The sequence below is a fragment of the Mixophyes fleayi genome, chromosome 12, assembly GCF_038048845.1.
Source record: "Mixophyes fleayi isolate aMixFle1 chromosome 12, aMixFle1.hap1, whole genome shotgun sequence".
In the NCBI taxonomy this organism is placed as follows: domain Eukaryota; kingdom Metazoa; phylum Chordata; class Amphibia; order Anura; family Limnodynastidae; genus Mixophyes; species Mixophyes fleayi.
The window spans coordinates 8340298-8367899 of NC_134413.1; the positions used below are offsets into that span (position 1 = coordinate 8340298).

The 27602-nt window shown below is 42.6% G+C and overlaps 1 protein-coding gene across 2 annotated transcripts; it reads left to right on the forward strand.

The window, feature by feature from the left end:
- The first annotated feature begins 16678 nt into the window (after nt 1-16678).
- Nucleotides 16679-23938, forward strand: LOC142108192 (uncharacterized). 2 transcript variants are annotated; one of them, XM_075191818.1, is made up of 6 exons: nt 16680-16833; nt 18004-18042; nt 18390-18443; nt 19363-19462; nt 21020-21135; nt 23256-23938. In XM_075191818.1, the coding sequence occupies exons 1-6, from the start codon at nt 16749-16751 to the stop codon at nt 23909-23911; spliced, it is 1050 nt and encodes a 349-aa protein (XP_075047919.1). In that variant the 5' UTR covers nt 16680-16748; the 3' UTR covers nt 23912-23938. The 2 variants fall into 2 exon arrangements, with proteins under 2 accessions (XP_075047920.1, XP_075047919.1); XM_075191819.1 differs by lacking the exon at nt 18390-18443 and having other exon boundaries at nt 16679-16833.
- Nucleotides 23939-27602: the final 3664 nt, after the last annotated feature.

Here is a 27602-nt window from a genome sequence, read left to right on the forward strand (position 1 = left end):
TGTTGCCTATAGCAGCCAATCAGATTCTAGCTGTCATTTATTTAGTACATTCTGCAAAATGATAACTAAAAACCAATCAGATTCTAGCTTTCAAATTTCTTTGGCCAAATACAAAAATCTAAACCTAATTAAAGTTAATTTGATTCCAAATCCTAACATTACTGTGCATGTGATTCTAGTCTGATCTGTAGACTAACCTGAGCGAACATCTGTTTCAAGAAAATCTCTTCTTCTACACCACACTTCATTTAATAATAATATAATTGTAATGCTAGGACTGTTCGCGGCGTGGGCCTATTGTTGCATTCACAAAATCGTATGCATGTTGTGTTACCAGCATGTAGTATGACCTCTGAGATTTGGACATTTTGTTGTTTATATTTTTATATTTTACTTCCTGCATTGCTGGATACAGATTGCATTTACCATTACAGCTAATTAGTGACTAAATCAAGTGTGATCTAAAAGAGACGCAGATGGGAGTGTAACAAAGCAGCAACACACTCAGCCTGAGCTGAAGAGAAGCGACAGCCAGTGAAGACTTTCAAACAACGTCATGTAATAGAACATGAAACCTGTCAGGGATTGTTTGTCTTAGACAAATTGATATTGTAGCTCGGTTCTTACCCTTCAGAGGGTAAGAACCAAGACAAAGGAAAATGGGTCCTTCTAATATCTTAAAGACGTACTGATAATGTCCAAATATTTAATTAAGCTACTTCTTTTCTTGTGATCGACAGGTGCAAATGTATTCAGCTTGCACTGACTGTCATGCAACCTATTATAGAAATAAGGTACAAGTGGGCCTGGAGGACAAACTATAGGTGGTCTTATATATATTATATCATTATATTATTTTTATTTTTTTAGTAGCGTTGAACTCTTCCATTCCCAGCAGACAGGAAGAGGTTAATTCTGCGCGCACTACCAGTAATTGCCGGGCTGCTGTGTCTCCTGCTGCCATTATTGCTCTTTCACATTAAGTAGGGACATTTGCAGAGAAATCTGCAGCTTCCTGCACACTGTGCATTAAGCTAAATGGTGAATGTCAGCTTGATTGATGCACTCTGCCAAATGGATGTGTGAGGAACATCCTGAGCGCACATGACCTCTAAACCATCTCTACGATTACACCAAGCACAGTGCGTGTTGGTGAAACGTTACTGAAATTATTTAACATAGAACATGCCTGTTATTTGCACCAAATATACATTTTGGGATTCAGTAGAACAAATTTGTTTACAAAAGATTGATCACATTTTCGTTCCTAAATTGCATTTTCAATTTTAGAAATGTCCTGTTATAAACCTTAGGACCCCCTTCCTGTGCGATTGAGGAACTTCTAAATAAGTTAGGCCACCCAAAGGACCCCATGTGCAGAGCTGAGGGCAGCAACACCTAGTGCCAGGCCCGTGCCAACGGCTCAGATCGTCATTATCTATTTATATAGCGCCGCCAGTTCCGTAGCTCTGGACAGATAATATTGGTAAGTCACATCAGTTCCTGCCCCATCGGAGCTTACAATCTAATTTCCTAACACAACCCTCTAGGGTTAATTTTGTTAGCAGACAATTAACCTATCAGTATGTTTTGGTGAAGAAACCCACGCAAACACAGGAAGTGCATAAAAACTTCACGTTGATAAGGCCATGGTTGGGAATCGAACTCATGACCCCGGTGCTGTGAGGCAGCTGTGCTAACCACTAAGCCACCGTGCTGATGATCTGTGTGTGTTGCAAATTTCTTTCCACAAACTACCTGTCCTTTTGTAAGGGCTCAAATCCACTCCCTCAAAGCTCATCTTGGGATGCCTCCAAGAGTGCCCATCCACCCTTCTTTCTCGGCACACTGCCAGGCTGACTGTACCTATGATTTCTCACTGCGGTTCTTAGCAGTTACAGACTTCTGTTTTGCCTGTTTTCAAGAACCACCTCTTCAAAACGCTCGCTCTCTCTCCCTCCTCCGTCTCTCTCTGGAAAACCGGTATATCCCTTTACATAGTCCCATAGTCTCCTACTTAGAAGTCCCGCTGGCTCACAGTTGTCCCTATCTCTAGACCAGGTATCTGTCACCTGGCTTTGGGGACAACTGAATGATGTGATATTATCAGGAATTGTGCAGGAGGAAAAGACGCTCTTAAAGTGATTGTCTGGTGCACATTCATTTGTCAGCTGTTCTGTACTGCACTACTATGCCTGTGTTATCAAACCGATGTGTGCAGGATACCTGTCTACGTAACTGCTCACTGTATCCTGGGAGAAGAGGACTGAACTATGAGAGTCTCCCGAGGTCGGTGGCTGTGGGCATGTATACACAGACAGACAGGGGGCTATAGATATGAAAATAAATAAATGTACTTTGCTTAGCGTTGTACATTGTCTATGCCCGCATACTAACATTTCCACCTTAACAGCAAGGAAAAGAGCGTCTTGGTCCGCAGTGACATCATCAAGACTGTTCGGATTCTTCATAGGTCGCGATCCCTTGCAGTCGCCGGTCACAGCGGTCGGCTTGGAGCCAGGTCGGGAAGGAGCCATACGGGGTCACCACAACGGAGTAAGTGTTGTCGGAATAATGGTAATCATTACTCCATACCCCACCCGTAAAAGTAGCCGTCGACAACTATGCAGATGTGGAGGGACAGAAGACGCCGGAGCCGGTGCCCGTGAAGAGGGCGAAGATATCCGGCAGCGCTGTGCCCCTGGAGGGGCTGAAGAGGTCCCCGATGGTGCCCAGCTACAAGAAAGAAGAGAAGAAGAACTTACCCGTCCATCGATCCAGCGGCGGTGAGTATAACTTCTTTCTTGCAGGTCCTGTGCGCGGGGGAAGGATGAGCCAATCAGGGCTCATCTTTCCCCGCTGGCCAATCAGCGGCCGGATGCGCGAGCCAATCGCGGCTCGCGCCCGGCCATTCAAAAGATTGGCGCCGACGCGAGCCAATCAGCGCTCGCGCCGGCGGATGACGTCACGCCGGCGACTATATAAGTCGCCGGGTGGCGCCATTTTGTGAGAAGTCCGTCGGCGGAGAAGAGAGAGGACGTCTCGTCCAGACGTCCAGCAACTGAGGCAGCAGCAGCGGCGGCAGGGGGCCCTTGTAAGGGCCGTGAGCTACCCTGCCGCCCGAAGACTTCAAGCAAGCCGCCGGAGCGGAGATCGTCGGCGGGGAGCCCTTGTCAGGGCTGAGAGCGCCCCCGCCAAGCACCCCTCAACAGCGCCGAACCGGAGAAGAGGCGCCGCCGGTTGGAGGGTCTGGAAGACCCGGAGAAGAAAGGAAGAAGACGACGTGTCAAGTTGAGTATCCTGCGCAGAGCAGGTAAGTATACTCAACGTTAAGTTCGGGCACTAGGCCCGTGGGCACATTCGGGCACAAGGCCCGTGGCACAATAAAGTAGGGGCACAAGGCCCAGGGACCTGGGCACTAGGCCCCAACGTGTTAGTGGGCCAGTAGGCCATTAGTATATGTATATAAAGGGGACAAGCCCCTATTAGACAGACAGGGGCGTGAGAGCCCAGGTACAAGGGCACAAGGCCCTTAGGTAGTTAGGGGCCTAGAGGCCATAGGAAGGCCAGAGGGCCTGGTTAGGGGCTGGTAGCCCATCTGCTATTAAGGGCACAAGGCCCTCAGTTAGTTAGGGAGGCCACAGGCCTCAGGCAGGGGCTAGGACCCCTAGGTAGTAGGGCATAAGGCCCTAGTGAGTGGGCTCAGAGCCCTTAGTTAGGGAGGGGGCTGAGGCCCATTAGTCAGAGCAGAAGGCTCTGTGTGTAGCTGGGCAGAGACCCATGGTGTGTAGGGCATAAGGCCCTGGTGGTGTGTGGTAGAGGCGTGGGAGCCTCGTGAGAGTAGGCGGGGTCCTGTGTGAGGTGAGCACACGTGGTTAGGAGGTACGGTCGAGCGTAGGCTCCCGTGGTGCTGTAGCAACCTGCTGGTTGGCTAGCAGCGGTGTGTTCGGGTAAGTAGCGGCAAGGTACTGTATACTGTATCTATTTATTCTGTCTGTGTGGCGAGTGTAGTTTACATTACAGTATTTTGGTGTGCTTTCTAACTGTGTCCAGGGGCAAGACGTCAGGCCCCCATTAAAGGTAGGCTCTTGTTTCCTGTGGTTTTCCTGTGCTAACCCGTGCTGTGGGGGACAAGTGTAAGTACCAGCATACACATAGTCAGGGGAGAACACATGTAGTTTCCCTGTCCCTTAGGTCCCCGGGGTCACACTGGTACCCAGAGGGGGTGGCTGAGTGAGTTGGTGGCAGTACAGCACACCTTGAGGCAGTTCCAGGGGCGGCCGTGGTTCTGATCAAGGGTCCTCAAGGCCGGTTCCGTGCAGGTGGACCTGTGGTTCCGGACGTAGGGACACGTGTGAGATACCCGAGTACAGGCAGTCGGGCGGTTCAGTTCGATCGGCTGTTCCGTGCGGCAGTCGGCCCGCGGGTTAGTGTGCTGTTTTACTGAGCCTCAGCCGGGCTTAAAGAACCCGTACTTAGGGCCTGTGTGTGACTCCATAGCAAGAAGGCAGCTTCTTGGTACGACCTGGGTGAGGGGGTTAGGAACCGCCCTCCGGTTTAGGCTGTGAACACCGGCTGGTGTTCCCCGTAGCGTGTAACTAGTAGTTCCGTTAGTGCACCACATTTAGTTAGTCCTAGTGTTTGACTCAGTTGCGTTGCCGACCATTAGAACGTTGTTAGGGTCGGGTCGCCGTTGTAGTTAGTCCAGTTTGTGGGTGCCATCTTAGTTTCACGGAGAGCGTAGAGGGAGGCTGTGTGTTCTTGTCATCCGCAGGAGTCGGGAAGGTGCAGGAGAACCGGATCGGAAGTGGGAGTGTCCCGGTGAGTATCACGCTCGATTCCCCCTTTCGGTTAGGCCCTCACCGGCAGGTGTGTGAGGCACTTGAGGCGGGATTAGTCCTCGGATTAGTCTTGGCCTTCAGTGCCTGTAGTCCCCCGCGTCTTGGCAAGAACAAAGTGAGGAGGCGGCAAGGAGCTTGGACTGACCGTGTCCTTGTCCTTTGCCGTAGTCTCGGACAGCCCTTACCTGGTAGGCACGGCCGTAATCTCTGCCTCTATCTTAGAGGGACGTGATTGGAGGTGGCTGCGGATCTGCTGGGATCGGATCGCAGCTGGGAGATCAGAAGCGGACTGGAGGTGACCATCGTTTACAAGGTGAGTTATTTTCTGTTGCGTCTGTCCCTGTCTTTCCCCGCAGGGGGCGTTACACAGAAACCCCCATACACAGCCAGATCATAACCGCAACAAAAGTTTGTAAAGATTTTGTTTGACAGAGCAAAACATATTCACTATTAATGTTGATATAAAGCAGCAGATATATAGTTCCTTAGCAAAAACGTTTTTTTTGGGTTTTTTTTTAAAGTCGCCCACAAAAACCTTTAATATCTGCACGATCAATGCAGAAAGCTCCAGCTTCATCGGTGAATTCACAATCGGTCAATCAGAAGCGTTTAGCTTGTGCTGGCGCCCGTCACCCTCATGAGCACACATTCATACGCTCATAACCATGATGCAAAAGTTGCGGCTCGTGATAGTCAGTTAAGCGGCAAAATTGGTTGCCTGTTTTTCAACGAATCCCAAAAAAAAAATTCTTCTACTAACCTACAAGGCCATCAACAAAATTGCACCGACATACATCTCCTCACTTGTCTCAAAATATCTCCCAACATGACACCTCCGTTCTGCACAAGATCTACGTCTCTCATCCACTCTCATCACATCCTCCCATTCCCGGTTACAGGACATTTTTCGGGCTGCACCCACTTTGTGGAATTACCTCCCTCGCACAGTAAGACTTTCCTCTAGTCTTCAAACCTTCAAGCATTCTCTGAAAACCCACCTCTTCAGGCAAGTTTATAATATTCCTCTACCACCCTCTTAATCGCCCTAGATAACCCTATAAACACCCTCTACACAGCTAACACAAGACAACAACCCTCTGACCAATATAGTTGTGTGACTGATCACACAGCCCACTCAATACTTTGTAACCTTTGCATTCTAGCTGGACAAATATTCATTATGATGTAGCACTTACCCTTGTGTATCAAACCATTGTCCTATAGATAGTAAGCTAGCGAGCTGGGCCCTCTTACCTCTCTGTATGTATTACCCAGTATTGTTTTATTACTGTTTGTTCCCAATTGTAAATCGCTACAGAATCTGCTGGCGCTATATAAATAAATGTTGATGACAAGGATGCGTCTCCATCCTGGTCTGCCTCAAGCACATTTGCGTGAGAACACGCCCTTACTGGACTCCGCCTACGTTAGACCGCCCCTCCCCCATTTATCCTGTCCAGTCGTACGGAGGCAAAAGTGTCAGATCCGCGCACCTCTGCATGCATTCATATACCTGCGCTCATTATGGGAATGCACAGTGAGAATTTCCATAATTTATGTTATGCAAACTGTGTACATCCAACTCGGCAACAGGACCTATAGGTGGAACACTTGACCAATCTATACTTTTTGTTCTGAGTCTCTGTATTCAGTGTACAGAGCTTGTTCTTTAAATAAGCTGGTACTTTAGCTCTGTAAAACACCATCAAATATTTGTTAATCAAACATCATCTCTTTGTTGATGAAATAACACAATCTGATAGTTCGTTCTGATCCTGGGATCTTTGAGGTGACAACTTGTCTAGATTGAGTGCTGGTAGAGACCGAGGGGGTGTACACAGCAGAAAGAACAGACGACACTTTTATCCGTCTCCTGGTAAAGATGTGACATCAATGAGATCAGACCAGACACATTTCATTTAAGTGAGACAAGAAGCCTCTACGCGTCACTAACAGAGCCCAGACATGATTCCGTCCTAATTTAGAAACATGGGCAAATCTTTAGGACTTGTTACGAAATCGGAATTTTGTTTGTTCTGGGAACAAGTGTCTCAGTGGGAGGGTAAGTGTGTAGATTCTGTGGGTGATTTGAACATAAAAGGTGTCTATTCACGTGTACATTCCTGTATTTTGAGTAAGATGGGTACACACCTATACAATCTTACTTCAGAGGCGATTTCTGTAAGGATTTCACCAATGACTGAAAGTCCTGATGATCATGCAGATTCATGTGTAAACACCAACAAGATTTACTTTCAGATCTGTGATCTTCATCTCTCATAACCATCTGCTGAAAAGATCCTGACTCTGTACATATATCTGCCTACACTGCTGGTCCTGAGTGCGTGCACACTGCCACATTTGCCTGACATCGTCTATCGTTGCTGGTGATTTTTTTAGGAAGTTTATAAAACCAAATCAACAGATATGATGTGTTTTGGTATGATAAACATGATTGTGGGAGCGTACACACTGTGATATCTGATTAAACGGTCGTGAATCGTCTGATCTGCAGGATAATTACATCGATGTGTACCCAGGTTTACATAGATGAATCCGAACCAATTATTTGACAATCATCATTAACTAAAAACACTGCAACCAGTTTGGGTAGGTGCAGAATTTGTGCTTGGTAAGGAAGATAGTTGTAAACCAAAACAAAACACCTCTCAAAAAGAGGGGTGCTCCTCCCATGTTCAGCCCAAACCAATCCCATTTTATCATCAAGACACACCCCTTACAGGGGTCCACGAATCCAGACAATCATCTCAGAGTAGAGACTGTCGGGAGGTATGGCGACTGAGTGAGTAAATTAAAGTTGACAGCTAGGCACAGAAGGATAGCTTTGTATCCAAAATATTGCAAGTCTATTGTGGTTATAACGCATTCTGTTAATAAAGAGAAATTGTAGCCTATTAGTATCCTGCAACTACAAAAAAACATAGTTAACAAGAAAATGTTCCTATTGAATGAATAAACTGCGATGAATATTTGATTAGACCACAATATGGCTGAGTAGGTCATCGCTGCTATGTAATGTTTTGCATTGCAGGTCAGATATATTTTCAGGTTAAGTTCTTGTTACATTTTGGGAATTTTCCTGACCAGCTAAATTACTACGTAACATTTTTTTTTCAAGAATAAAAAAATATTGGGCACTGAAATTCAAAAAACAAAGCACAGACATTGTGTGGGGAAGCAAAGACCTCTACTCTTTGTGCTGTCTAAAGCCCCAAATAATATGTTTACTCTCCTGCGCAATACTCAGTTTTCAGGATGGAAATACAGGTTAAACAATATTTCAGGTCAGGGAACAGACCCCCTTTCAAATGTCTGACTGGTGGTTGCCGAAATCCAGCCAAGTATCTCGAGCCTTCGCTAGACTTAGCGTGTTGGTCCAGTGTCCGCTTATTGTATGTTTCTAGTAAGTGAAATGGGTGTTAATAGAAATATGGGGGATTGCTGAACAATATGTAGAGATCCTGTTCCTGTTTTTGTGAACTTCGGAATGGTGGTAGATGAAATGAATGAGTGAATGTTCGTTTTGGAATCTCTTAGTAAAGGCCCCTCTAAGGCTGGGTACACACTACGGAAAAAAAATGATCCAAATGCAATGTCATTAATGATTTTACCAGCGACTAAAAAAAAACAAATAAAAAAAAGTCCCAATCAGCAGCCTTTTCCTGTGTACACACTATACACTTTTCATAAGATTTGCTGTCAGATCTGTGTTCTTCATCTGTCATAACCATCAGCTGAAAAGATCCTGACTCTGAACACACCGTAGAGATCTATGGGCACTGCCGGTCCTGAGTACATACACACTGCAGGATCGGAACAACATCGTTTCATCGATGAGCAAGATTTTTTTGCTTGTGTTAAATGAAACCAGCCTTAGATAACAAGTCTAAGGTTATATCTTTCATGGTCACTATGGAGAAGATTAGATTACGTCCCATCGCTTATGATATCAGATGATTCATCAGCTAAGTTTGGAAATTGAAGAGGAACGATGTTCAAACTTTATTATTAACACGACCAGTTAGTTATATCCCAAGCAATGTTACTGAAACACCTGTCTCACCACACTACAGAAAGATACTGGTTCTTCCATGCCACAATGCCTTTACCACGGCATTACCTGGCACTGTTCCAGTACTTACCCTATACACGCCCCAAGCATTATCCCACCTATATACATATAGTCCTCCATACTGTCCTCGTGTCCAAGTATAATTATAGAACTCTGTCACTCTCTGTTCTCATACAATCCACAAACACGGGCCATGATTCAGCAACTTGCACGAAAGTTGCGTTTTTTAAAAGTGCTCGGAGCTGGAGTGTAGTCCCGACCTCATTTAAATCCAAGCGTATCTCAAAATGCGTTGCGATTTGAATCTGGGTGTAACACAGGGCGTATGCTCTGCCTAAACGTTACTTGCCGCATGTAGACAGACCAGACTGCAGTATAGGGTCACAGCAAAACACATAAAAACCAATTTCTATTATAAAATAAATGAACAAGTCTTAACAATATAATTATTAATAAAAATATTTTGTATTTTTTTTTTTTTACTTTCAATTCATAAATCCAGATGCTTTTAATGCGTACTGTACATACAATGTGCGTTTATGGTCTATCTTGCTTGCACACACATGTTCTGTGTTGGCTAGTGGCACGCATACGTGTACTTTTCCAAACACAGACTATGTCGTGTCAGTCACCACTATCAGTCGGCACTTACACCTGCCCTGTAGCTGGAGCAACTGATACGGCTAAAACAAGCGTATCATCTGCCTTGACACGCGCTCAGCCCCACCGTTCTGTACATGGCCTACGTTCATCCACCGTTCTGTACATGGCCTATGTTCATCTGCCCCTTCCCTCTGTGTCACTCACAGAGCAGAAAAGAATTCCTTTCAGCCGTTGTAGAACTACAACCCCCAGCATGCCACGACTACTGGGGGGCAAAAGGTTGCATAATACTGCTCCACCTTCATATGAATCTGCACAAACCTCATAAGTGTCCTTGTAAAAGTCATGCAGGAACGTCCCCTGAAATCAGACAGTTAGACCAGGCTGCTCTCTGCTACCTGTTCTTGTATCCGATGCTGCTGGTTTTTTTAAGCTCAGTTGCTGCTTAGCCGGATCCTGGAATGTTGGGGCCCAGTTTGGAAAAGGGATAGCAACTATTCACTGGTTGCTCGCTTTCCTGGAGATGAATCCCTCCCCTAAACCCACATTTATTAAATACACCACATAACAGAAGATGAATTTGGCCCTGTATGTATATAAAGCACGCCATGAAATGGACACGAGAGGAGATAAGGACCAGTGATGGCTCTCTGTACGCTGGTTATAAGTACTGCCAGAGCTAGACCACGCTGCTTGGATGAAACATAACTGCATCCTGATTTTCCACTATTTAAGCCCCAGCTTTTCTGTAGTGATAGAACGAGCTGTCACAGTCTGCACATTTTTTCCCCCAATAGCTGCCAGAGCTACGACAGTTTTATGTGCGGCCTGAGAATTGCATAACAAGACGATTGCTCTATATTTGCTGGCGCAGCATTGACATCCACAGTGTAACTCATGAGGTAAATGTGCGCCTTAGAAAGGCTTCCAGCTGGACAATTGCATCTAGACTTTTAACTTTTGGCAGAGAGCGCAGCTCATCCCCCTTCAGCATATTGAAAGCTCGTAGGACAACGACAAGCTGCCTCTAGTCACTTCCGCATTCTAGAATGTCTGACCAGCTGGGAAGATCGCAGCCTGCTAGTTGCATTCTGGTATCAATAAAAGATGGTGTAACAGATGCTTCAGAAATATTTCATGTATGAGGGATTCTCTATAACACATGGATGTTTCATACATATGTGTCACTGCCCTAACATCTAAACGCTGGTCAATTACGTCACAGGGTTCCGTCTAAGCTGTTACGCACCAGCGGGTCTCCCTCCAAGGACTAGATTTACTAAACGGCGGTTTGACGAAACTGACACTTTCCAACCGATTTTTCGGCAGCTTTACAGCCGCCAGATTTTCTAAAGGCCACACCGCCATTAAAATGACCAGAATTGACAGTTTAGAAAGCCACCACTTTACCAATCGTCATGCCGATTTTAACAATGTTGAACCTAAAAACAGCCGGATTTACTAAGCTGGGGTTTGCAAAACCGCCGCAGCCAAACGTTCAATACAAAAGAGGATGTGAGAGGCAAGATTGCTCACACTGCACGCTGTGTTAGCCATCTTGCCATTAGTGGAAGCACCATTGACATATATATTTTGGGGGAAATCATTATTGATTAAGGGGCAAAATTAATTTATAATTACCTTTTATGGGGCAAATTTTATTTTTCATTATATTTTGGGGATAATATTATTGTATTATATTGTTAAATTCATTTTTAGAATAAATCAATATTGTCCAGTCCAATTGTAGGTTTTGCAATAAAAAGATATTTACTTTATTTTACATGTTAAGTTACAAAGTTACAATAGGTATAGTACATCAGTTCACCAACTACCTGTCCCTTCATCACCCTGGCAGACTGAGAGGCTCATGAAATGGGCTACAGGCCAATTTAAAAACTTTTACAATGGTGGGTGTGTTTACAAAATGATGTCATCGCAGAGGTCACATGGATGGTTCACGGATCTATTTTCTTGAAAGAGATATTTGCACAAGATATAGTTCCTAGCCCACTGCTCTTCCAGTGGTTATTTAAGGAGGAAGCAGTTGTACCGGCGGTACAATCTACAATGCTTTCTAAAAAAAACCATTGTAACGCCAGTACACCCGCCGCCTCCATAAATAACCACCGGAAGAGCAGGAATGACAGTGTCGCATTCTCTACTGACGTCATTTCAGCCGGACGGCCTCTTGATGCGCCGCATTTCTCTGTAGTCTCTTTAGCAAGCTGTCGGGGGGGACACAGTATCGGTAAGCCCTCCATCGGGGTTCTCATGTAGGTGTAATTGGTGTCGGGGTTTAGGGAGTCGCAATTTAGTACCCAACCCATATCTACAAGCAGCTCTCGCACACAGGAAAACAGAAACCGATACCAGAAGTAGAATCCCAACACTCACATTGACATGTGCACTTTGTCACACCACTCGCCAATCCCCACCCAAATTAAATAAACGATACCCGTCAAGGACATGGAATAACAAGAAGTCCTTTCTCAAAATCCCAGACTTCCAAGAGAAAATCTTTGAAGCTCTGACATTATTTTGACATCAATGCCACTCCCATTATCTGATCCGGGAAGCCAACAAAGCCTCAATTAGAGGTCACAAATGTTATGCAACACAAAGAAAGAAATAAGTGAACCAGAAAACATTTTCACTGACTTCCCAACTATGACAGCTTGAAACCAGACATAAAAGGAAGAATCTAAAAAATAGAGGAACAAGCAACTAAAATAAGAGGTGAAATCCGTTCCCTGCTGGTACAACAAGTAGAGCACACATCAAGGCGTTTAAACCAAACATTGTACTATAAAAGTAGAATAAAACAGATACACTGCTGGCAATCCAACTTAATCCCCCTCCAAAAAAACAGGGCCTTCCATTGCACCCAACGCATAGTCCTCAAAAACAGGGAATATAAAATCTAGCAGAGTTCAATATAGAAACTCAAAAATATTCTCATGTTATATGGTGTGAAAGGTCCAATGTTCTGTTATAAACACAACTCAAAAATCGACTTGTTCTTAAACAATCTTAACTTCCCAACTTTAACTCAAGATCACACTCCTTTCCTAAACATCACAATAAGTGGCAACGGAATCATTGAAGCATTCAAATCCCAAAACCCCTCTAAGGCCCGTGTCCTGGAGACTCTACCTTTGGCATATTATCAACAATTTGGAAATATTATAACTCTACATTAGACAACGTTTTTTAATTGGGTAATAGAAGGTGCCCGTGTCCAACAATGCATACAGTTCTATTCCTTTTATCCGGACCTTCAGGTGGGGGCATTATCCAAAGTAACAAGGCCATTCCTTCTGTGCAGATGGACCTATTGCCATGGTTCCTCCCGAGGATCGGTCCTCCTCCTCGGGGTCTCGTCACTTACATGCTCGCTTGGTTGGCAATTTCTTTCTATATGCCCACTCTGCTTGCACCGCTGACATATGGGCCTTCCTTGGGCGCCAAACTAGTTGGTTGATCGCCTTCTATCCTCCCGAGGGTCATCTCATCACTGGACGATATTCCTTCCCTTGATCGGGGCGCCACTCTCGGTGTCTGGTCATGGCCTGGTCTTGACTGATGTCGCTTAGCGTTCTCCCCATTTCGGTGAGACTCCAGGTGAGACTCCATAGTTGATGTCACAAGGGACACTATTTTCCAGGTGTTCCAACTGTGTTTGGCATTTCGTCCCGAAACTTTGGTTGACTCCCAGTATCTTCATGACTGTTTAAATTCCAGGAATGAACAATCTGGATCCTGGAATCTCCACATCCTTAGCTGCATACACACCGCTCCTCCATGTGCTTCTTCAATGACGAGATTAGTTAGTGTTTCATCTTCTTGTTGTAATTCACGAGGATCACTGTTTTGAATTGCACAAACAGACTTTTGTAAGCCCAAGGCGAATTCTCTCAAAGATTCTTGGGACTGCTGCTTCCTTGCATAAAACAAACTTTTTAATTCTGACACAGTTTGTGAGTTGAAGATGCTGACTATTTTCTCAAGGATGCCTTTGACTGTTTCTCGCTGTGTGTCAGACCAGGATCTAACTTTCCGCAAGGCAGGGCCCTTTAACTGCCTGATGAGTAACTCCACCTCCTGATCTTCGCTGAGCGGGTATAATCTAAATATTGACCGCAACTTGTATTTGAATTCTTGGAACGTGCTGGTACCTGGCATACGTGCATGTCCTGAGCAGGTTGGAAACCATGGTGCTCCGAAATAGTATGGCATTGTTATCGGTGACATAGTTGTCGTGGATGAAGGCCCTTGGCCGGACCCTTCTCCGTGGCCTGAACTTGTCGTGACATTCTGGGGTTTCTGCGATTCCATGACCGATCCTGTTCGTGGACGCCAAAATGTAACACTCCTATAGGTAGGTGTTATTAGAGTGTAGCGTGGATCGTACCTGGTCTCTGGATGCTTTTCTTTCGTTCACAACACGGCAGTGGGACAGAGCACCCTCGGGTCCCCAATACAAGTAGGACGCCAAAAATTAACTAATGTCAAATTTATTATTTAGGAACAATATATTACTAAAAAAATTTTGGGTTGCAAATAATGATTAGCAACAAATACTATATTATTACAATTTTCTAGTTATAAGCAATGCTGCTTACAAATATTTATTCTTAATCTAAATCAATATTCAATGTCTGAGTGTTTTGGCAACAGCTATTGAAATTTGCATAGCGGATTTAAACACATTTTTACATTTCTACATAGAGCATATCAAATAAAACAATTACTCTCTTCCTTTCTATATCAACATTCAGTTGTCTTTGTGGAAATGAACGTAACTAGGCAATATGGCTGCCAACCACAATATGGAGGATGTCTCTGAGGTGACAACCACAACATGGAGGATGTCTCTGAGGTAACTTCTGAGTTTCTGTGTGACTGTGAGGTAAGAGATTCTGTCACTGGACACACATCACATTTATCTGGTGTTTAAACATAACTTTCAGCCAAATGTTCAGTACATGTCTTATTACAAATTGGGGGCATAAATAATACTGATATTCTGATAAATACGTGAAACTATTTGTGGTTTTCCTGTCAGAGTAATTGTCCCTAGCAAACCGGTAAATATATCCCACTGTCTCATCCTCTTCTGATATCTCTTTCTATCTCTTTATCAATTTCTCTTTACAATGCTATATTTCTCACACTTTTTAATGTCTATCTCAGATTTCTTTATCACTGTGATCTCACCACTTTTGTTCACTATGGCTGTCACTCCAGTTCTTTAGCTGTCTTTTTATCTGTTTTTCTCTATTTTCTTCTTCCTCAGCCCTCTCTCTGTTACTCTGCTTCCTTGAATAACTGTCTCTACAGTCTTATAATTTTTTTTGTGTCGCACAAAAACACAGAACCTTCCAGCAGCCCTCACAGACTGGACTATGCTGGGTCCTCAAGTCTTTCCTGTATCATGCTGTGAGACAGTCCTGGTCCACTGGGTACTAGCGCCCAACAGTTTCTGGGTATCACACATTTATATTGTTTGGTGTACAGTATTTACACTTTACACATGTTAGGGTTTACTCCTTATACCAGGGATTTCCACCTGTTTTCACTACAGCTCCCCATATTAGCTCCCTGGATTTGCTGGCAACCGCAATGCATATGAGAGTTCATTAGTTTGCGCTGCCTTGTGATATTGTACTGCAAGGATTTTTGGGTGAGCGAAGTGATTGTCTCTTCCGGGTCCGCTCTGGCCTCGGGTATGCTCATGCTGCACGTGGTGCTTGCGCACTCCTCGGTCAGCTGTATAGTGAGGAGGTCCATATCAGACCAGCTGGGTAGGGGATGCTGGGTCATGTTAGCGCCCAGGGTTGGTTTCTCTGTATGCCCAATTGCAATTGTCAATGAATTTGTTGGTCCTGTGGCTGGTGCATGGTGATGGTTCTCCCCTCACAGTGTACCAGTGCTCGGTGGTTTTCAAGTGGACAAGGTTGTGCTAGGTTTGGACAGTTTCTCAATTCGGCAACCATTCCTTCCGGAATGGGTACCGATCCCGATTCCGATCCTGATTTGCCCACTGATGACGAGTCCAATCTGGTTGTTGCGAGCTGCTGTAGGGGCTGGTCCTGTCACACCCTTTACTTTCAAAGTTATATATTTTATCTTATTTTATGTAATTAATCCGCCTCTCTACTGAATTTTTAATCCGGTTTAAATGCAGTTGAACTCTTTTAACAGCGTGCAGAATTTACATCACTTTAATCACAGCTTCTGAAAATCACACAAGTGCAAAATATCTTCCAGTATGAAAAGCTGCATGTTTTCCTCGGTTTTCCTGGGACTGATATAATAATATATGTGGTCATCCAGGTGCTTTTCTCCATATGTTGTGGGACAGTCCAATAATGACTTCTGGGAATAAATAACCATAGACAATATCAGTGCGACAATCTTACCCTTAGAACCTGCCACGTATAGTTGTTAAACGTGTTGAATCCTTGGACGACACAATGGGTAAATAAATTATGCATAGAATTAATGCAGCTCGTTGTAACAGAGCCAAGAGACAAAAGTATCATACATCACCCTCCGTATCAGCGGTCAGGAACAGAATATGGTTTATTGGTTTAATGGAATTAACCACCAGCTGCATTAAAAATAATACCAGCAAATTTAAAAGAATATGGTATGAATGTAGTCAGGTTAATATTCCTGTTTAACAATTTACACAATCACTGTTGTCTTAATTTATTTGACATTAAAAACAGTTGTCACTCCCTTAATACCCCTTCAGTCTTAATATGTACCCCCTTCTTGTCCTATAAAGCCTCACTATACTCCCATTTACTTTACTACTATACCATGTTAGAGTCTGTTTATATACTGTCTGTTATATGATTCTGTAAAGTACTTGTGTCTACTAGACAAACATTACTGTTCTATAATGTGGGTACATTATTGTTTATTTGAATGGCAATGGTACAGTGTGCTTTGGACTATTATTTTGAACATGGATGTGAAACATGTTTTCAGTTCTGTCAGCCGTTTTAGAACAAAACAAATAAATATATTGAAGCTAATTGAAACTAGCCAGCTACATGCTGTAAGTCATTATTACATCACAGATTCTAGAATGTGATACATTGTTGCCAGCGAGTTCTATTCAACTGAGTCATGATGTGAGTGTCAGATAACTAGAGGAAGATGAAGCGTTACCACCCACCAAAAAAACCCGTTGTCAAATGGCGTTTATACTTTTCAAAATAGTCATATTGGCGACTGTGCTCATCTTCTGGACCGACGAACGTCCATTTAGAACAGGAGACGGTAAACGGATGTTTATTTGTATGAATTTCTTTTACTAAAGATTACTAAACCAAACTATTTAGGATTAGGGGCCTATTAATCAAAGGATAAAGAGCCCATCTATCACTGGTTTAACCCGCCGGCGCTAAGTGTCTCTGCCACAGGTTTATTTAATTAGGTATTGCGGCAATACAAGTACTGTGACAGTTCCTGTTCTGGAAACACCATCTCATTATAGCGTTACCGGAATAAAGGCAATAAATTGTATTTAATTGTTAAAATAGGAAACACACTCTTTATTCATTTAAGTAAAAAAATACAACATATATAAAAGTTATATGTTCTATATAATATTGTTTATGTGTTTGTATTTCTGTGTTTTTTTAAATACTTTATTTTAAATATTTTGTTACATTATGGAAATCACCAAAGCTAATCCCTATTTTAATTTTAATTTTTTTTTGCAGTTTTGTGTGGTACCAGGTTGTGTTTTACCCAAGTAATATTTGTTTTTACTCTCCCTAGGCAAATATTTATGAGCAGTACATTTAATTTTGTGTAAATGCGCCTCTGCCTAGCACTCTAGTATTTCCTTATTTAGAAAGTGCCTTAATCTACCAGAAAACACAAAAGAATTAAGATACTTTGCTTGGCCTCTGGGTCAAATTTACAGGCTACAAAAATTCCACCGTGCTGTGTTTTATTTTGCCTTGTTCAATTACATCTTGTGTGCTCACTGAGCGGATGAGAATGGACACACCCATTTTCTGCTTTGTGCCCACTGAGTGCATGACAAGGGACACACCCACTTTCTGCTTTGTGCCCACTGAGAGTAGGACATGGGATACGCCCACTTTCTGCTTTGTGCCCACTGAGCGCATGACAAGGGACACGCCCACTTTCTGCTTTGTGCCCACTAAGAGCATGACAAGGGACACGCCCACTTTCTGCTTTGTGCCCACTGAGCGCATGACAAGGGACACGCCCACTTTCTGCTTTGGTAAGTGGAACTGTCCCTATGTAAATGATCTGTGCAACCAGTTGTGGGTTTGTGGGCTGAGATGGAAATGCAAATGGTGGGAAAAATAAAAAAATACGCTTCAAAGTGTTCATTTCAACCTTTCTATTCTTCTTAATACATAAATGAAATGTGCTTAATAGTGTTTAAATTCAATGAATTTTTATTTTCAGATGAGAAAACGTCTGATCCAGATTTCCTTCAACCAAATGGTAAGTCTATAGGATTGTTAGCTTGCGGGCATGGCACACTTACCTCTCTGTATGTATGTATTACCCAGTATTGTTTTATTACTGTGTTTGTTCCCAATTGTAAAGCACTACGGAATATGCTGGCGCTATATAAATAAATGATGATGATGACGATGAAGTCTAAATTTGTGAAATAACTTTCTGCAATCTGCCATCACCCTCCTGTTCTCCTTCACGAGCGGCTCTTTCCTTGCAGTTGTCACTCATTAAGATCTTGTTTCAGAACTCGTTCCTATATTATGTTTTAGTGTGTGTAGTTCCATTTAAGTGACCGCTTGATATAAATATGTTTCTGTTTATTTTTAAAGCATCTACAGCGGCTACCTATGCGCATCCCTTAGCGAAGAGGTCCTGGGATAAAGGTGCAGTAATTGTTTTATTTCTTGTTCTGGACCAAGCCTCATATAATGGTATTTTAAAATGAGATTATTTGTCTCCTTAAGTGTACACGATTTAAATCTAAATAATTACTATAGTTTGTGTAAGAGATGAGAAAGGCGCAATTTCAGTTGCCGCCTCCGACCGTCAAACTGGCAGGACCTTCTAAACCGCCACATGTCATTGTTTTTTACGCACGGAACAGGTCAAGCCAGATTATTGTTCAGCAAATTAACTGGACATGATTCTGCCATTAATCTCTCGCTCCATTGAGATTTCTTAGCAAAGTGACTTTACATGCCCAATAGGATCCTTATCGGGTATTTCAGGTGTTTCCAGTCTACACATGATGTGGCATCAGGACAATTGCCCGATATCAGCTGCAATATCACATTATATGTAGTCACACTTACACAAACCCCAATCTTACAGATAACAATTGTAATCATCATCATCACCATTTATTTATATAGCGCCACTGATTCCGCAGCGCTGTACAGAGAACTCACTCACATCAGTCACTGACCCATTGGAGCTTACAGTCTAAATTCCCTAACATACACACACACACACACAGACAGACAGGAGTCAATTTTGATAGCAGCCAATTAACCTACCAGTAGGTTTTTGGAGTGTGGGAGCAAAACGGAGCAAAACGGAGCACCCGGAGGAAACCCACACAAACACGGGGAGAACATACAAACTCCACACAGATAAGATCATGGTCAGGAATCGAACTCATTACCCCAGCGCTGTGAGGCAGAAGTGCTAACCACTGAGCCACCATGCTTCCTTAATTGTCTCTATAAATGTTACATTTTCCTCTATCTATTTTCTCCGTACACATCTGAAAGTTTATCATTTGTCTCTCTCACCCGGAACACTTCTTTCCTCCCTGAACAGTGATTCCACGTCGCCCAGTTTTGTCGAAAGTGATGGTGGCCGGAACTTGCTTCATGTTTATCGCACTGGCGGGAGGATTGTGGCTGTTCATACGTGTCTAGTAAGTTACTACTACTGTCCACATATTATCTCACTTGTTAAAGACACGCTAACCTCATAGATCTTCTTTACTTAAAGTGAACTTGTCACCTACACACGGTGGAAGAAACCATTTTGTGGGCTTAACAACTATTCATAAGAATGCAGAATATCAATCCTATGATGTCATCAATGAATTGGTAGGCTGCATGTTCATAAAAATAGGTTCAATGTACAAAAACCTGCCTCCAATATCTTATCTCCTACACTAAGATTTCTGTTCTTGCTCTGGTCAGACTGTAATACAAATTAGGAGTTTGTTACTGCTCCCGTTTTGTCTGCTCTCTCTCTCACAGCATGGGGAGATTATCACACCTCTATAATAACGACAGGAGGGCTTTGGGGGAAAATCGGGGTGTTGTAGAAAAGAGAAACAAACAAGGGGGCCATCTATGAACAGGATAAAGTTCCTAGGTACCGCAGAAAGGCCGTTTCCTTTTCGTTTGTGACATCTTGTACCAAATTTTTCCCACTAGAACCTCTTTATAAGATCCCCCAAGGGGTTAGTATGATAAGATTAAAACATTTGGGAGCGGAGGGCATTTTTGATCTCTATGGTGAGAGGTATTGGACGATTATGGGTTACATGGGAGCTTATGGCAGTTATGCTCAGACGTCTGCACACAATTTATACGCAAAGCCTAATCCAATTGGATTGAATTTAGATTCAGTTTGACAACTCCACACTCAGTGATTGGTCAAGTTGATGACCAATTTTTCTCCAAACAAAATCATAACATGTGTAGACTGGTTAATCACCTCTTTGTTGCTCTTTTGTTCCTTGTGCCACAATATGATGATCATCATCATCATCAGCTATTTATATAGCGCTACTATTTCCGCATCGCTGTACAGAGAACTCACTCGCATCAGTCCCTGCCCCATAGGAGCTTACAGTCTAAATTCCCTAACATACACACACACACACACACACACACACACGCACACAGACAGACTAGGGTCAATTTGATTGCAGACAATTAAGCTACTAGTATGTTTTTGGAGTGTGGGAGGAAACCGGAACACCCGGAGGAAACCCACGCAAACACGGGGAGAACATAATAATTCCACACAGATAAGGCCATGGTCGGCAATTGAACTCATGACCCCAGTGCTGAGAGGCAGAAGTGATAACCACTGAGCCACCGTGCTGCTATAGTGCTATAAACTGGACTATAGTACCATATGCCGCCCTCTGTATCTTGTACCCCAATACCCTGCCTCTGAGAGGGGCATCCTGCCACTTAAAACAGGGCTTGTTGGCTGTCTCCCCTCTTATCCCCCAATTACCCTCCGGTCACTGCAGGAGTGAGAGAGGTGAGAGGAGGCGTGTTGAGGGCCCGGAGGCCATCTAAGGCGAAGGTCGCACCTCACCTCATGGAAGGAACGGTCCTGCCCGCTGACATCTTAGCGAGGCTCCTCCTTGTGCTCCTGCACTGCAGTTTGCTACAAATTACAATCTACATTAGGTGCCAGACGTGTTTATCAACTGACAGTTTCTCATTATTTTTTAATCCAGCACAAAGTACAAAAAGCAATTTCTAACCACGGAGGAAGAGCTGTGGGCTGGTACAAGAAAATTTAAGCCACACTTTGAAGACGGGGAGTTGCAATCTGTAAACCTCCCTGAACTAGGTAATAATAATTATATTTTTATTTAGCTATGTATACCAATGCTTCTTCCACAGGACAGAGAAATGTCCTCTGGTCTCAATGATGTTATTGCTGAAATAGAGCAGACTAGGAAGGTTTACTGGAAACTGTGTAATTAATGGGTTTATTAATGAAGCGGCGGTTTGCCGTAATGTTTTTAATACGATTTTATAAAAAACAAACCCAATGGGCTTTATCTTTAATAAAATTGTCATTTTAAAAATTACGGCAAACCGCTGAGAATCGGCGTCTTTTCGGAACCGCAGCTTATATCCCAGGCTGTGGGACCACTTACTTTTTTAGTGGGGGGGGGGGGGGGTCTTTTTTTCTTTCATTTAAATGTCTTTAGTTTTTAACCAAGTAAAGACAACAAGCCCAGGGCTTCGTTGAAAGTTGTTCACGCTGCCATAAAGGAGATTTGGATATGTTTCTGCTACACTGTCTGGTATGAGACGTGTGTTATACACAAGTGAGAATGATTCTGTTTGGGTGTCTTTGGAGGAATACAATTGGCCGCTTTACTGGCGAAAGTTATGCGGCCTGCACTCTATTACCGGTAATACAGTAATTTTCACCTAGATTTCTGCTTGCAGCTCGTAGCAAAGATCGGCGTTAAAAATTACCGTACTACCGGTAATAGGGCGCAGGCCACGTTACTTTGAATTCCCCCCTTTGTGCATTGAAAATATATTTGGACCAGAGCTGTAAACTTTACATACACCAAATAAACAGCAAAGGATAACATCTGCATGATCAGATGTGTATAAGGTCTCCAGATATATGATAAATATAAAAAATAATAAGGACACAATAAGATATTATTATTTTTTTCTAGATGTATTAAGAGAGTATTACTGTTAAAGAAGTATTTTTGTTAATGTCATTTTTATTGGAAGATTGGGGAACTCACTGTACAGTGTGGTCATTTGATACACATTATTCTCTATGGTTAATATAATTAACGTCAATGACGTCTCCATTGTGTGCGATATAAAATGTTGAGAACAGTTGCTCTGAAATTGAAACTGAACTTGTTTGAGCTGCTTCCTTTAGGGAAAAAAAATTGTTTATAAACAGAAACAATTTAAGATACTGGGCCTGATTCATTAAGGAAAGGAAAGCAAATAAAAATTAGTAACTTTACACCTAGACAAAACCATGTTACATTGGAGGGGGGGGGGGTAAATTTAAAATGTGGGGACAGATTTATAGTTGGGATAGGGCATGCACTAGATCAACTTTAAATTTCAGTGTAAATATAAGCTATCAAGTATTTGTGTGCTGCATTAAAAGAACAGCCAGTATTTAACTTATGTGCAAAATAATAAACTAATTTGCACCCCTTGCATTGTAACATGGTTTTGTCCAGGAGAAAACTTACTCATTTTTTTACATTGTTTACTTAATGAATCAGACTCACTGTACTTACTGGTGCTGTCATCACCCATCAAAACATCTTTACACTACGTCTTCTGGACCCTGCATTCGCAGCACAGAAAAACGTGTTTTTACATAGCGCAAATGGACTTTTGTCCAACTCTAAATCACAGTCCCCACTGTTTACAAGTCAGTAAATTGGATGTAAAAATATTGTTTTTATATCACTGACAAAAATGACAATCCGCTTTATATTAAAAACCATAAACATAAAAAAACAAAAAACATTTCCAAGGTTTCCATAACTAGCTCTAGAATATTCCATGTTTTTGCCAGTGGCAGATGTAGGGGGGAGGCGATCGGGGCAATCGCCCCCCACCCCCATAGCAGCACAAGTCCTTTAAATTTGGATCCAAGATGACGATCAAAACGGGTGGAGGGGGCGGGGCCAATTACGGGTGGTGGGCAGGGTTTTCCGGGGCCAGCCAATCAGAATGAAAGAATGAAGGAGGGGCGTGATTATGCATAATCGCCCCCCTAAAAATTATATCTAGGTCCGCCCCTGGTTTTTGGTATTCTGAACTTACATCTTCTCATGATTTTTTTCAATGTCTATAATACAGGCATTAAATGATAAGTAATATATCAATACCTGTTATATCAATACCTGTTATATTAATACCCTTTTGTTACTTCTTACTATCTGTTTCTATTTGATATCTTAGAAACTAATGTCGGAAAATTAGGAAACATCAGAGATAGTGAGGATGATGGAAACAATGGAGAGGATAATGGGGTCGTTCCTGAAGAGAGGAAGGGAATAAGGCACCTCCTTAATACACCGATATCTGGAAGAGGAGATGATGCAACTACAACAAACAAAATAGCAAATACCAAAGAGGAAACTGAGCAAGACAAAGTTTATCAGGAAGATAGAAGGGAAATAAGAGAGAGAAAGAATATAAAAACGGAGAAGAACCTGGAGAAGGCTGGAAAAATGGAGAAGTTGAGAGGAAAATTTAAGGAAGAACTAAACAAAAAGAAGGAAGTTAAAGATAAAGTTGCAAGGCAAATTAAGGAAAAGAAACAACAGATTAAAGATAAATTTAAAGGGAAGCCAAAGGCAAATGGGACTGCTGAGGGAGAGACGAAATATAAAGGAAAGAAAAAGGCTGCAGTGAAGAAGGCAAAACAAACCGTGACCGACATAAAGGAAAAGTCACAGAAACTAAAGCTTCAGGCCAAACAGCTGAAACTGAAGACAGCAAAACTGACACAACTGAAGGTGAAAAAAATCAAAATACCGAAGTTAAAAAAGATCAAAATGCCAAACATAAAAAAGATTAAAATAAAAAAAAGAAACTTCTTCAAAAAAAAATAGACAATAAATACTAAGAAAGAAATAATACCTTAAGCCGTGACACTTTATTATTTTTGTTTTATTTTTTGTTTTAGTAAACAAAATCATAATAAAAAAACCACAAGGATTCCCTAGATATTATGGATGATAGAGTAGCTGGTCCAGGATATTTAGAGTAGGGTGTACTTGTGTAATCTTGTGTTGACCGTGCACTGCATAGAAACAAGATTAGATGGTGGGACGATGGAAATATCTGGTTAATCCGAGAGGGGACTAAGAGGAAAGACCTGACTTGTGTTTCATCTACTATGTCCCTCTTTTATAAATAAAGGTCCTGTCTAACTTCTACCTTACTAGATCCACTGGAATTGGGTGGCTTACGCCCAACCTAGGAAAGCAAGTGAAAATACTTTAGTCGGTCTTAGTTTATTAGTTTAAACTATGATAAATGTTATGGTTTCCATGTAGCTTACAAGTACAACCAACACAAAAAAACCAGAACTATAGACTGGTAGAATCACTTGGGAAGTAGAGAATGGGTTTTTCTTATAGAAGCGTTAGATGGGTTAAGAGACTGAGTCTAACCCTTCGGTCAGAGAAAATGCTAGAGACTCAGCGGCAAACGCAGAATTTGTAGAGGGGGGTTTCCACACCAAGCCACCAGTGGGCGTGACCAGCATGCATGGGGCGTGGCTATAAATTTTAGACAGTGCTTGGCTGCTCTCCAACTCTTCCTATCCCCATAATATACATGGGCAATGCTGCGTGGACCACTATTAGGTGCATGCAGCTCTCCCTTTTCAAGCAGAGCCGTGTGAAGCGAGGGCAGGGTCCAGTCACCTCAATTATACAGTGCCCCAGGCTTGGAGGGGGTTCAGGCAGAGCCGTAACGACGGCGGTGCGGGCGGTGCGACCGCCCAGGGCGCAAGCCCAAGGAGGCGCAGCCGCCCGATACCAGCCTCTGTGCCCAGATGAATCAAGCTCCCCTACAATCTCCCCTACAAGCAACATTCCCGGCATCAAAAGCAGTGCAGTGGAACGCATATGCGTTCCACCGAAAGCAGGAAGTTCGGCATTTGGAACGCATTTGCGTTCCAAATGCCGAACTTCCTGTCATTGGAACGCACATGCGTTCCACTGCGGAAAGGCAAGAGGCTGAAGAAAGAAATCTCTCCCCCCGCCCCCACCCCCACGCCCACTGTGTGGACAACCAAGTCATTGTCCAGAATGTCAGTCTGCATACACCTAAGGACATATCAGAAGTACTTAAGATGATTATGGACTTTCTTATGCTTTCTAATGGTTAGTAAAGTGGTTTTAATTGATTTTCATCTGACATTGTGGTACTATCTCTCAGCTCCCTGCTAGGTTTAGATGTTTATAGACAGCTGCAAGAAATAATTATAACCTTATTTCCCTGTCCTCCTCAACTGCTTTTTATTAATGAAGTTCAATAATCATATTTCGAAATCTGGGTTTTGCAAAGTATCTGTTAACAAGCACGGTAAGCTCGACCATGAGACTGGCTCCACATGTAAAATATTATGTAAAATAATCCAAATGTATATTACAATTTGTGGGTCATTCGTTATTACTGATAATGGCATTTATAAGGAATGCCCTGCAGGGTGCTACAAATTAAATAAATGGCTGAAAAGCACATGAGAAAATCAATGTATTAAACGTTGCAGGAGACCATACAAGCTAATACATTAAAGTCATCTAAGGGTGGTAAATGCTTTAAATGTTACTATTGCTAGATTAAAATAATTATGACTTAATAATAGATGACATGCCAAATATTATTATTATTATTATTATTATTATCATGAAACTGAATTTCTTGACAAATCAATGCAGATTCTGACCCCTTTGCAGAGCTGTAACTAGGCATGTGTGGGCGGTGCCATCGCCAAGGGGCGCAAGCCCAAGGAGGCGCAGCAGCCACCCGCTACCTGGCACTGAATTAGACTGAGACTTTCCCGCAGAATTCTTTAAGTAAAGTGATAGCCACACCCCCACATTAGGTTGGCCACACCCACTTGGCAAATGTCACTCCCATTTAGATGGGGGGCGCCAGTGCCCTGTCTCGCCCAGGGCACTAAAATGTCTAGTTACGGCACTGGGTTCAGGCACTAGGAAACCCCCCCCCCCCGACCCCTTGGTTTGTCTATGAGATTGGCTGCTATCCATGTCTCCTAACCAGGCCTACCTTGTGGTTCTAGGACTCAATTATTTGATATGCGGATTTCTGCCATCCCGGCTTGCCTCAACTATTGTCCACTGGTTTTAGTAATTTTCCTCCAAATAGTGAAGAAAAGAGAGGGCCGATTCCTGCTCCATCAAATTCTAGAAGATAATGTTTATAGGTCTCTGACCTGAGGGAAATATTTGGCATAAATCCACTGGATTATCTGAGATATAATAACTTGCAACATTATATGACTTCTCTTGTTAACCATCCCGAGGTAAAGGATGACTTGACATCTTTCAAGTTATTGGGGGGAGTTCATTACCGGCAATTACGGTAGAATCTAATTTTTCCTTGCACCTCTATGGGGTGCGAGGAAAAATTACAGGAGATTCCTTTCAAATCTCTCCTGCGAAGTGTCTCACGGGCGTTCTGCATACACTTCGAGGGTAATTGAATCCCCCCCCATTGTGTTCCACAAACGGTGCCTTTAAACACTGCCTATAACAATGTTACAATATATTCCTAGCTCAGGAGTCCATAGCAAAGCCTGCAGACATCTATGTTTTGGAAAATTAAATGGGTGTTACCTTCTTGGCTTTCCAGAAGCAGAGGGTCCCCTCTCTCTTCACCATATGTCCTCCATAATCTCAAAGGTAGAGACATAAAACTTTATATTATTAGATAGATAATATAGAACTTCAGTTCATTTAAAGGCGATCTGTCCATCTAGCTCCTCACAATGTTGGTGTGAATATGTAGTCAACATGTTTTCTCATTTATGGTGGTTTTCCAAATTATTTACCATTACTGCAAATAGGTTGCTGTGAATACTAAAAGTGATCCTCACTCACATACTCCTTGATCCATGGGTGATATCATTCCAAAAACGCCTGTTTATAACACTGAGGAGAATGACGGACTACACAGATTATGTTTTGCAGCTATAATAATCGCTAAAAGTTTGAAGTCCTGATTTAAGAGAGAAATTGGTAAAATTGAATAGAGTAACTTACTATCGCAATTGTGAATTACATGGTTCTGATTATACTACACTATTGGATCCCTTAATTATCTAAATGAATATTTGCGGCCCTTTGGGGATCTAAATTAATAGAATTGTCCCCTTAATGATCTTATTTAATAATTATAGTAACAAAATATATGGATTCAAAGAGCAACGGAAAGGGTTTTTTGAAGGAAAGACCACCTGCCTCAAAAACATGGAAGAAGCAGAAGAAGATCCGCAGAGGAGGTTGGAGAGACAATGCTCCACAACAACAGGGGAGGACGTACAGACACAAGTGATTCCAGATAATCAGAAAAGAAAGAATTTAAGTAGATGCCTAACATTCTCCCTTCAAAATAAATCGACTGGGAGAGAGATTTGCATTAATATGCGAAAAACTTTTGCTGGATAAATTCTTTATAAATATAAAACACACTGGGCTTAAGAACTCAGTACCTGAACTAAACGCTCCATCACATTTATTTAACAAAAACAGCTTAAAATCACATGAT

Coding starts and splice junctions, on each gene's coding strand:
- LOC142108192 (XM_075191818.1), top strand. CDS start 16,749: ATGGCGTTTATACTTTTCAAAATAGTCATATTGGCGACTGTGCTCATC. Junction 18,043..18,389: donor AGATTTCCTTCAACCAAATG/GTAAGTCTATAG, acceptor TTATTTTTAAAG/CATCTACAGCGGCTACCTAT. Junction 18,444..19,362: donor GAAGAGGTCCTGGGATAAAG/GTGCAGTAATTG, acceptor CTCCCTGAACAG/TGATTCCACGTCGCCCAGTT.